Raw genomic sequence first — 12,038 nt, forward strand, 5'->3', positions numbered from 1 at the left:
ATGCCTTCTTTACTTGGAATAATCTTTTCCCGTGCTCTTGACATAGATTTTTTACAGTGAAGCTATGCCTTTATATTATGTCACCACATTGCATAATTGGAATTCTTTAATTATCCAATTCACATTTGCCTAATTACTCCTTTTTAAGGATTGTTTATTTTATCAGGCAGTCATAAGATTTAAAATATGATATCATTCTATATACTTCACTACCATTACTGGTGTTTATTTCTTTATTGTGTAAATAACCAAAGAAAAAAAAGTTTGGATTTTCTCTATGCAAACAGTGTTCTTCCTACACATGGCATAAACAACTCTAGGAACCCTGCTTTGTTGGCCAGTGCAAAATACATATGTTTTTATGAACCTCTTCACAGGGCCTCCAGTCTTTAGTCTTTAACCAGGTGATTTACTTAGAGGTTGCCCACACTAGATCTTTCCTAGACAAAGTACAGAGAGAACTAATACAAATGGCTCTGTGTCCTCTCCATCATTGGGGGAGCACATGCAGAAACAAGGTACAAGGGCAGTATGCTTTTGAGTGTGAATGTGGTGTTGCAGGTGTCTGATGTCTGAGGCAGCTGTCTTTAGAACATAATCAAAGGATTACTTCAGGTGATGTACAACAGTTCCCTGACTCCTCTCCCTTCCATGGCCACTGAAGGACCTTGTACCACACTGGGGCCATGAGGGAGCAACCAAGAGTTGTGGATGGGAAATGAAACCTTGTTGTTGTTGGCCTGTCATTCTTGAGCTTGGTTTAAAAAAAAAAACAAAAAACCCAGAAACAAAGAACCCGCTCTAAGAAAAACTGTTGATCCTCTTGTTTTGCTGTTTTTCTCTGTTAGAGAAAAGAGGAAATGGATTGCATGTAGAAGGTTGAATTTAGAAGCGCTATAACTAGCTAGCAAAGAGATTTGAAACTTCTTTTTGTTTACTTGGAATCGGATGGCCACTGTCTTCTTTAGAAGGGTCAGGGAAACATATTTCATCAAAATTAATTTTAGAGAGTCTCTCCCGATCTTATGGAATTTTAGGATTTGGAAGGCTTAGAGGGGTCAGAAAGGGAAGGAAACAGTGCGGTGTCCTTTTTTGTTGAGCCTACTTCCTTCCTTCACAATGAGTATTTAATGCCAGACTTTATACAGTCTATCCTATCTCTATACCAGTCTCTTACATAGGCAGTTCTTGCTTATGATCTCACAAAGAGAAAATCATTGTTGTTTCATGCTACTTTTTGAGATATCAACAGTGAAACCATCACTGTGGAGATATATTTGCAATGGGGATTTTTGTCTTCCCCTCATTTTATTTTTTACTTTTTAAAGATTTATTTATTTTGGAGAGAGTGTGCATGAGCAGAGGGAGGGGCAGAGGGAGAGAAACTCAAGCAGACTGCACCCTGAGTGGGAAGCCTACCCAGGGGCTTGATCCCACAACCCCGAGATCATGACCTGAGCCAAAACCAAGAGTCGGATGCTCAGCCGACTGAGTCATCCAGGTGCTCCTGTCTTTCCCTCATTTTAGATAAAATTACTCCTTCAGAAATATGTTAATTTAGGCTGTCGTGAGCTGTCCTCTGATAAATAGTCAAAGTTTGAGTCACTACTTAAAACCTAGTATGTTCGCCAGAAGCTAGCTAGCTGTACTTCTGATTAACGGTGATTTGCCCACTGTTTCAGCAAAGAGGAGGACTGGTAAGGAAGGGAAACAGAGCTTGTGTTAGTGTGTCTTTGATTTCTGGCTACATATAAAAGTATGGTTTTGAGGAACTCATTAGAAGTGTTCTCACATCAGCTAGGCCTTATGTAGGAGTTCAAATGACACTTCCCAGTTGAGCATGGTCAATCTTCATTTTCCATTTACATTGGCCAGTCATCTTTGGTTGTCACTGTTTTTTTTTAAACATTAATGGAGTTTACCATGACAATAAAGTCCAAAATTTCCAGGATTTAAAGATTTTTTTTTTGGGCGCCTGGGTGGCTCAGATGGTTAAGCGTCTGCCTTCGGCTCAGGTCATGATCCGGGGTCCTGGGATCGAGTCCCGCATCGGGCTCCCTGCTCAGTGCAGAGCCTGCTCCTCCTTCTCCCTCTGCCATTCCCTCTGCTTGTGCTCTTCTATCTCTCTGTCAAATAAATAAATAAAATCTTTAAAAAAAAGATTTTTTTTTAAAGGGAAACCAAAATTAAGAAAAGAGCAATAAAATGTATTATGAAAGCAAATTAACATAAAACAGATGAGGAAAATCAATGATTATGACTACATTGTTATTTATGTAAATACCATGAAAATAAAATAGTCCATTGAGAACCACCACTAATTTCTTAAATTTTTTTAAAAGTGAATGTCAATTGCCAAGACTCCAATTGTATGAGGTTTTAAGAAGTTAGCTACATGTAAGTAAAATAGAGCCTATTTAGCATAAACCAAAAAAAGTGAATTTGTGAATTCTCATGCAGGCTGTACTTCCTCAAATGTGTTATTTTTTGCTTGTTAGTTTTGGCCCGAGGAAGGACTGATTAAATATGTTAACTTCACTTTTACAACATTTTGTACCCAAGACAATTGATGTGAGTTTTCAGCCTTGGGATCAATGATGTTAGCTCATGAAATATTCAAAACTTGGATATATTAAGCATGCTTATTACATGTGAACAGCTAAAAAGAAGGCAAACGACCACACTTAATTTGAGAATAGATATTGGAAATCAAGTAGGTTGGGGTGCCTGGGTGGCTCAGTTGGTTAAGCGTCTGCCTTTGGCTCAGGTCATGTTCCCAGGGTCCTGGGATCGAGCCCCACGTTGGGCTCCCTGCTCGGCAGGAAGCCTGCTGTCCCTCTCCCATTCCCCCGCTTGTGTTTCCTCTCTCGCTGTGTCTCTTTCTGTCAAATAAATGAAATCTTAAAAAAGAAAAATCAAGTAGGTTTAATGAACTTCTGAGTTCTTACTCTTTGCATTAGATTTGGTGTTAACACAAGGGGCACAGTCTTGTATCTTCTGTTACTCATCACCTCTGAATTCTATGTACTCTCCTATCAAGGTTTGTTTGCTTTAGGAAATAAAACACCCTGGTGTGTGCACACCTACACCTATAAACTACACTTGCTTGTATTTGAAAGAAAATCTCTTCTAATGTTATTTTCTAAAACCATTACGTTTGCCTTCAGCAAGATCTTTTTGCATTCAGTGAAATATTTGTGTCTTTAATAGAAAAAAAAAAATCTGTAAAGTGACCTTTGTTGTTCTCTGAAAGTAAACTTTCCCAAATAGGACATGAGTGATGAAGCTCCTGTCTCAGTAGCCTTAGACTACTTAGAATCAGAGCATTAGAAATGATCTTACAGATCATGTAATCCGACCTTTCTGGGTTTTTTTAGATTTGTCTTTATAAATGCATATATTTAAAGATATTTAAGACCAGATCTGATTCTTTTTGAATTGTTGAGAAGAACAAGAATCCTCCGGGGAGAAGTAGTGTTTATAATATTTTTTTCCTGGAATTTTCTTTAAACTTCTTTATGCTAAATTGATAAATGTGGCACTTCCCCATTATGTGGAGCGATTTAATCCTTGCTACCCCTAAAAAACTTTAAAATTGGGTAAACTTCCTTTTTTACATATTAAACTGTTTGGGAGAAATATCATGGTGAATGTCCTAACAAGATGCCAGTGAAGTTTCTATTCTGTCAGTGTGACCCTGGGTGATTTTTTTTTTCCCCTTTCATTTTTATCATTGTATTTTAAGAGTTAGTGAGAAATATTTATAGAGGTACTTCCCATTAATAGTCAAAATCTGGAAACTGCTCACTAGAATGAATAAATAAATGGTGGTATATCACACGTTAGTATACTATCCATGAATGGGAATTACTTAATTTTAGAACAAGTTAAAATTGCCTCAACAGTGTGGATCAATTTTCAGAAGCATATAGTTGAGTGAAAGCTGCCGGATGTGAAAAGTATCTCTCCTTGTTTCCAAAGTGGGCAATACTCATCCAAGCCTTTAGAGGTCAGGATCTTGATTCCCTGGGGCAGAGAGGTGACTAGAAGGAGCCCAAGGGGGTATCTAGTTTTCTGGTATGTGATTTTGTGATTTGAGTCTCATTACTTGACTTGACTTTGTAGAAATTCATAGTTTGTGCACTTCTCCATATATGTTATAGTTCAATAGAAAGTATCCCCTGAAAAAGTCAAGAGCTTCCATTAAATGGAAAGTAATGTATCCACTGTCTATTTAGTTGGAGATGAAGGACCAAAAGCCAGGAAGAACAAACAGGAAGCATTTCCGACACTAGAGACTGTATTCACAAAACTTCAGCTCCTTTCATATTTCGATCAGCATCAAGTGACGTCTCAGGTAGCTGTTTAAAGCTATGTGTTATGCATTTGGGATATTCATATTTACTTCAAAATTTCTTTCATGCAGTATATGTTTTTGGCCTTATTTGGTTGTATAGATATGTTTTTAAAACATATTTGGAAATTTGGAATCATCTCAAACTATTGAGTAGTTCAGTTTGAAGCGTCAGGTTGCCTTCTTCAGAGAAATTAATTTTTATCACACATACTTTTGCCTTATGATAATAGTCAACACTGTGTCAGATAGTCCCTAATGCAATAGTTACGTTATTACATTTTGGTCCTACATTGCTATGGGAAGGGAGAAATCTGTTGATGACTACAATAAAATACTATCTAAATGAGCAAAAACCAGATCTGTGTTGTTTTACAAATCCACTGATTCTCAGATAGATGTTATCTGGAAATTAATTAGCATTTGTAGTTGTTCTACCATTAAGATAGGTTAAGATCTTAATGACCACTTGGCTTATTTCTTCAAATTATAGTTGTAGTAAGAAAGTTGTTGGATTTGTATATAGTTTTGGTTTCTTTGGAAATATGTTTTAACTTTTTTTCTAAGTAGAATATATAAATTCAAATTTCTTAAAAAATTAAAATAATTTTGAATATTGATTTTACAGTTGTTTTCAGTTTTGTTTGTTTTTGGTTGCCCAGATCTCTAACAATGTGCTGGAACAAATCACAAGCTTTGCTTCAGGAACATCCTATCATCTCCCTTTGGCTCACCATATTCAACTTATCTTTGATCTTATGGAGCCAGCGCTAAACATCAATGGACTAATTGACTTCGCAATACAGGTGTCAAAGAGACCTTGCTTCTCTCAATTTTAGGAAAGCAAACCTGCTAGGCATCATATAATTTAAAATGAGCAACCCAGTGCATTTTTGAATAATAGAGATATTCTGAATCAATAGTATTCAAGTAGTATTTTAATTGTAGCCATGTTCATAATCTTCAATTAAATAATTATAATTGTGCAAAAATATATAATAGTTATTTAAAAATGTGAGGGTTTTGAGGATTTATTTTTGTCTTTTGTTCTAAGAAAAGGTGAAAGTTTATTATTTATTGTAGAGTATATTTTAGGTTAAGAGCAAAAAATAAAACCTTATAATTTGATTTGTCCCATTAAATGTCTTATAAACATACTTGAGTTCATTTATTATCTTGCTTTTAGTGAATAGAAATAAAACTCGTTTTCTATTTCTTATTGGAGGTGTTTTGTTAATAACAAGAAAATAATGATAAATAACTTCTGTTTTCTTGAAAAGAAAGGAAAAGAGAGGAAAACGTGAGAAGTGGGGATATTCTCTGAAATCATCTGGTCTAGAACTTTGGGCTGCCATCAAGTTTTGGTAGCTCTTTCAGTGTTGGATACTTTCTGATTGTATGTATCATGATGTCTAGACAGAGGCAAAACTGTAGAATTTGGTAAAGGATTAAAAATAAAAACCAGTTTAATTCGTTGGGGCTTGTTTTCTCACACTGTAGTTGTCTATGCATATGGTCCCGGGACAGATAATGGGTGAGATAAAATGGTATTGGAATGACTCAGTGTATCTGTGGCTTGTGAAAATAAATGTTTTTCCTATTCCTTTTGGCAGCTACATTTTTATTCAGTCTTTTCTTCCATTGTAGCTGCTAAATGAACTGAGTGTTGTGGAAGCCGAACTGCTCCTGAAATCCTCCAGCCTGGCAGGAAGTTACACAACGGGACTGTGTGTGTGCATCGTGGCTGTTCTCAGGCGGTACCATAGCTGTCTCATCCTCAATCCTGATCAGACAGCCCAGGTGTTTGAAGGGTTGGTATATAAAATATCATGACTGGTTTTCACATGTTGTCTGTGTATAATTTGTGATGGAATGTCATAACGGTTTTAAGAGGAAAAATAGGACAGGTGTTTGTTTCAATTTGAAAGATAGAATTAAAGACTACTTTTGCCGGAAAACATGTATCAGAGAAGAAGGTGTAAGCAGGAAAAGTGTGTTCTCTAAATAGAGGGGCCTTCCTTGCCTGCCCCTAATTTCTGTGAGCATAAGCCCATCATTTACAACACTGTATCATTTGCTACCCTGAACCATGGCTTATGATGAATGATGAATATGTCACAGCTGCTTCATTGATGTAATTCCAGTTTATAGTCAAGACGAAATGAGCTTTGCGCACATTGTTATTTTCCTATTTGCTTCTTCAGTTTCGTTTCTTTTAGAAACTAAATACGTCTTGACAAAAGTTTATCTAGAACAAATGACTTTCTTGTGTCTTAGTCTGTTTTTTGGTTTGTTTGAACTATAGGGTGAAGTTTTCTTTGCTGTCACTCATGAAGTTGGACCAAGTCCTAACATCATCCCCATTAGAGAGGCTGAGGTTACAGGGCTGAGAGAAATGTAGTGACAGAGCACCTGTATGGAGCTCCTTTTTGTCTACTGCAGACTTCTTTCTCTAGGGCTTTATCTATATTAAAACAAAAACAAAAACAACACCTCTTTTTCTGACATTTTCCTTCCTGGATTTAAAAGAAACATGGGGTTCTGTGGTTCCATAATACTTTTTTTCTGTAATCTAGCGCATGCAATCAATTTATCATCTATTCTGGGGTGCCATCCATTTAGCAGAAGCTTTTTTGGGGAAAAGGAAATGCTACCACATTAATAGTACACACAAACTATTAAATGAAATCTTAAACATTCCAGATATTTTTAAAAGGTTGAAAATAAACATTTTAGAATTCAGGAAATATAGGACCACCTAATAGCCCTCAACTACCCTATAAAATTGCATAATTAGTACCATTTACAAATCATGAAACTGAGACTCAGGCCTTTTAAATGAAGTGTTTGTTGAAGTGATCTACTTAACATTGCATAGCTAATAAATCTCCCAGATTGCTAAAAGTCATTCTACGTAAGAGCACATTCATGCACCTTGATTTATACTGTGCTTTCTAAACTGTGTTTGGAAACCCATCAGTTAGTCATAAAGTGAATATTATAGGTTTTGACAAATTTTTTTTTGTTATTTTGAAATTTATTTTAGTATCATTTATTTTGACATTTTAAATGTATTATCTATTAAGTGTTCATAAAATCATATTTGATATTATATTTTTATTTTGTACTGAATGCATATACTGGATCTCAGTGTAAAATGTTTTTCTTATCTCTAACAAGTGAAAAAAAATCAAGGAAACACTGCTATGGTATGGATGCCTACCAAGCTCTCAGTAAATGTTTGTTTACTTTAATCACAACATAATTCCTTGCTTTTTAGAGTATGTGTGGAGTTTTTGTTAGTATATTTAACAGATCGAATCCTCTACTTTGCTTCTTAATTGCAGGATACTTTTACTGTAACTGACAGCTTTTATCAGCTGTCTGGTGGCTCTGTCTGCTGATATCATTTCACAGGGCTTGGGATGCAACATTGTCATTTCTTTATTGTCTTGTCATTTCCACCTCTGGTATTTGTGATTGTAGTGTCCTTCTTGGCCTTGACAGCCTAGGCTCTCCCTGGTTTCCCCGACCCCCTTAATAATGGAGAGAGCTGAGGATTGGGAGTCGGGAGACCTCAGCTCTCCTCTTGGATGTGCTATTAATTAGCTTTTTGCCTTTGGGCAAGTTATTTCACCTGTCTGAGCCTCAGCTCTGTCTTTTTTAAATGAGGAAAGTGAATCAGATGATTTTAAAAGCCCTTTTCAGCTTTAATAATCTGAGTCATCGATGACACTATTGTGATATTACTGAACCCTATAACAGAATACAAGATGGCAATAGTGGAATCAGAGTTACAAATAGGTGGATGGACCACCAGTGTTTTCTTGTGTGTTATATGAAGCTTTTCGTTGAGTGAACTGTGGCCAAAGGGACCATCCTTCCGTTATGGGGAAAAGGGCACATAAATGGAACAGTAACAGTACTTCTTTTTTGAAAGGCTTCTAGAGAATGTCATTAAAAAAAGGCGGGGGGGTTAATTTCTTACATAAGATAAAGTAAAATTTGTGTCTGGTTTGGATAAACAAGGAGAATATGACCTCAAATCATGAATTCATCAAGTTTTTGCCAGGACCAGCTCATGGTCCTGAAAATGAGTTTCCCAGATTTACTGATTTAGAGACTTGCTCTTTTCCAAAGGAGTGGACTTAAGAATCTTTGCAAATGGCCTGAATTTATGAATCTTTTTACTGAAGAGAGATTCTCTACGACAGAGTTCCTCGTGTTCTAGTCACAGTAAATTCATTGATGGATTCTCCATATGTACCTTCTGTATTCATTTCTTGTTGTTAATGGTATTACCCAAGTCTTTTTAAAAATCATCTAGTTTTTCAATATCCTAATAGAAAAATGATATTTTATGCAATTATGTACTATTGCTATAATCATTAGTATCAAAAACCTGATACCTTTTTTCTTATCCAAGTAATACACCCACATAGTCTCACTCTAAAGGATTCAAATAATAAGATATATATTAGCAAAATATGCATGTCATTTCTTCACGTATTTTTCCCCCTTAGGTTATGTGGTGTGGTAAAGCATGTTGTGAACCCCTCAGAATGTTCCTCCCCCGAGAGATGCATCTTAGCCTACCTCTACGATCTCTATGTGTCATGTAGCCACCTCAGAAGTAAATTTGGAGACCTCTTCAGGTGGGTAGAAGAAAATCAACAGGAATAGGATTATGCCTATATTTGATAGTGACCCAACTGATATTGTCATACTTTTTAATAATGAAAATTAATCATAATTATATCTGCCAGAATTCATATTGAATTGTTTTTCATTGTCACTTTAACCTCCTATTACCAGTTACTCTGCATGTTTAGCTATGATTGCAATTCTGAGATAAACTTGAAAGGAAATATTCTGTACTTTGCACTTGCTAGTACCTCACTTGAAACATTGTTTCACTGCTGTTTGAATGCTTACTTTCTCACCGCCTTTGCTTCTCTGCTTCCTTGACCATCCTATTTCAGATGGTGTCCCTGATTGGGTGTCATTCTCTGCATCTTAGCACTTGCTATTACTACCCAAGTACACAGGTGCTAGAAAACACATACTTACTTAATGTTATTTTGAGGAAATTTCGATTATTAATTGTAGGTGGGGTTATGAAAGGGACGATAATAGCTGAGTATTAAATTTGTCAACTAGAAGGAGCTAAGGAAAGAATTAGGGTTCTTTGTTCTTAAATTCCGCGAGCTTTGTCATCCAGGTTTGTGTAGAATGTGACTGCTCATCATTGCTTTGTCACCACCACCATCTCTTGGTTAGACCATTGCAGAGTCCTGACTGATTTCACTGCTCGCACCCCTGACTCTCTTTAGCATATTGTCAGCATACCTACTAAAGTCATCCTTTAAAACAAGAATAACTTGAAGATTTCTAGTGGCTTCTTATCTACACAGAATAAAATTCAAAGTCCTAACCTGCCTTCAGGATCCACTGAATGCAGTCTACTCTTTTCCCTCTTCCCCACTGTGTACGCCATGCTAACCACATGGACCTCCTTACTGGTCTTCACACACTCTAAGCACACTCCCATCTTGGGACTTTGGCACTTGCTGCTCCCATTCTTACTAACATGTTCATCCCCCCAGTACATTTATGGTCTACCTCCCTGCCCATCCTGTTTTCAATAGCAGCCTCTTCCCCCTCCTCTCTGTCATTCTCTGAACCTTAGCACTTGCCACCACTGGGTGAATTATATATGTATTTATGGTCTGGCTTCCTCCTAGAATGTAAGCTTCGTGAAAGGAGTAACTTTTATTTTCTTCACTGGCATATCCTGGTACCTTGAAGAACGTTTGGCTCCTTAGCAGGCGCTGCAAAAAACCTGCTGAATGAAAGCTTCATCCGGCGGGGGAAAAAAATCATGATATTTTCAATGGTATCAATAGGGGAAAAAAACGGGAGAGTATGTCATGAAATGAGCTAGGTTTCCCAGTAATCCCTTGTAGAACATTCGAGTGGGTCTTAGGAAACATCTTTCCACAGAAATGATGTAATAATACCATACATTCTTACTTTACAGACAGCTTTCATTTTCAGTTTACGGTTTTCAGAGAGCTTTCTCATACATGATTTGGTTCTTGAAACCAAATAGTGAACTTCCGGAGAAAGCCCCAATAGCCTGTTTGACCCCTAGTGCTCCCGCCGGGTAGTGCAAGTGTGTTCAGTAAGTGAATTCAAGTAATGTGCCCGGGGCGTGTGGAGGCTTAGGAGACCAACAGTGAGCTGAGGGTCAGTACGGTGTCACATCACAGGGAGGGGCCCTGGCTCACGCTTGCTCAATTAAAGATCTGGCAGTCCAGCACAGCTCTCTGGAAACCCTGAAGTCAGGCATTATTTGTTGATCGGGATTAAGAAGAACAGTCAAGGGCGCCTGGGTGGCTCAGTTGGTTAAGCGTCTGCCTTCGGCTCGGGTCACGATCCCAGGGTCCTGGGATCGAGCCCCGCATCGGGCTCCCCTGCTCAGCGGGAAGCCTGCTTCTCCCTCTCCCACTCCCCCTGCTTGTGTTCCCTCTCTCGCTGTGTCTCTGTCAAATAAATAAATAAAAAATCTTTAAAAAAAAAAAACAAAAACAAACAAAAGCTAGCGACTCAGAGAGATTTCTATTATTATGCTAATAAGACAGTTCTAATAACTAGATCTGAAAGAGCCTCTCTAAAGCTGTGTGAGAGGACTGTTGGGGGGAAATACATCTTGCACTGATTGGGCAGCAGCTGTGTGCCAGGCACTGTGCTGGGTTCTTTCCATCAAGATCTTTAATCCTCCCCACAACCTTAGGAAGTAGAAATGACTGTTCCTAGCAAGAAGTGATTGTTCCTCATCATAATCTAATAAATGGTGAAGCCTAGATTTGCACATAAGTCATTTTGGCCTAAAAGCATGTGTTGCTTTTATTACTCCGTCAGGTTTTTTCAGGTACAGGCAATTTCAGACACAAAATGTCTCAGTTGTTTCCTTAATTCTATATATGTCTGCAGCAGAGAGTGATCAGACTTTGAGAGTGACCTAGAAAGCAGCCAATGTTTTATTAAAGCATGGAAGGGTTCGTCTGGAAAGAGTGTAATAAATGAAATAGGAAGCCTAGAAATGAAGAGTAAGGAGACTTCACCACGAGGCACAGATTTCAGAAAAATTATGCAATGCAGGCTGGAGGTAGCCGAGAGTCAACTCAAGAGAAGTCTCTAGACTGAAAGAAAGGTGGGCGCTGACTCTTAAAAAAATTAAAGAGAGGAAAGCAGAATTCTTTTGGTTTCTAAGACAGACACGAATAGATTGGTAGAATTAAGTAGGAAAAGAGGTAATGCTTTGCTATTTGCCAAAGTCCGTTTCAATAAAATGACACTCAGTGTATAGAGAGGTGGAGGGAACCAGCAAAAGAACAAAGCTGGTTGTTTCATTTTTTACTGAGAAAGTGAAACACATTAAGAACTATTACTAAGTGAGAATGAATGAAAAGTTGAGTAGAAAGGTTGACAAGGGTTAAGGCAGGAAAACGGGAGACGTTTAAAAGCCCTGGGGGCTGTGAAATGTTCATCCTTTTGAACTGGTCATCCAGATTGCACGCTTGCACCCTTCAGGGACAGCCGACACCTTTTTATATAAGGTGTCTGCCGAGAAAGAACGGAGAAGGCTGTAGTTACTGTCATTTAGTGGGTTTCTTTAGTC

The 12,038-nt window shown here is 37.6% G+C and overlaps 2 protein-coding genes across 5 annotated transcripts in view; one reads left to right on the top strand and one right to left on the bottom strand.

Annotated features, from left to right (window-relative positions):
• Positions 1–12,038, top strand: part of MED12L (mediator complex subunit 12L) — a 322,844-nt gene that overhangs the window by 241,517 nt on the left and 69,289 nt on the right. For all 3 annotated transcript variants that reach the window (XM_081827792.1, XM_081827784.1, XM_081827786.1), the window contains exons 17-20: positions 4,239–4,357; positions 5,017–5,160; positions 6,002–6,165; positions 8,878–9,009. In XM_081827792.1, the coding sequence (XP_081683918.1) occupies positions 4,239–4,357; positions 5,017–5,160; positions 6,002–6,165; positions 8,878–9,009 (559 nt within the window). The remainder of the gene's footprint in view (positions 1–4,238; positions 4,358–5,016; positions 5,161–6,001; positions 6,166–8,877; positions 9,010–12,038) is intronic.
• The window catches only part of P2RY12 (purinergic receptor P2Y12), a 45,680-nt gene that overhangs the window by 13,499 nt on the left and 20,143 nt on the right, over positions 1–12,038 (bottom strand). Inside the window, exon 2 of one of the 2 annotated variants that reach the window (XR_014147591.1) lies at positions 86–2,126. The exons of the other annotated variant lie outside the window; for it this stretch is intronic. The gene's annotated coding sequence lies outside the window, so the exon portion shown is untranslated. Of the gene's footprint in view, positions 1–85; positions 2,127–12,038 lie in introns of those variants that run through there. 2 annotated transcript variants of the gene reach the window in all.

This window comes from Leptonychotes weddellii, chromosome 1, assembly GCF_054177405.1.
Source record: "Leptonychotes weddellii isolate Sample4059 chromosome 1, ASM5417740v2, whole genome shotgun sequence".
In the NCBI taxonomy this organism is placed as follows: domain Eukaryota; kingdom Metazoa; phylum Chordata; class Mammalia; order Carnivora; family Phocidae; genus Leptonychotes; species Leptonychotes weddellii.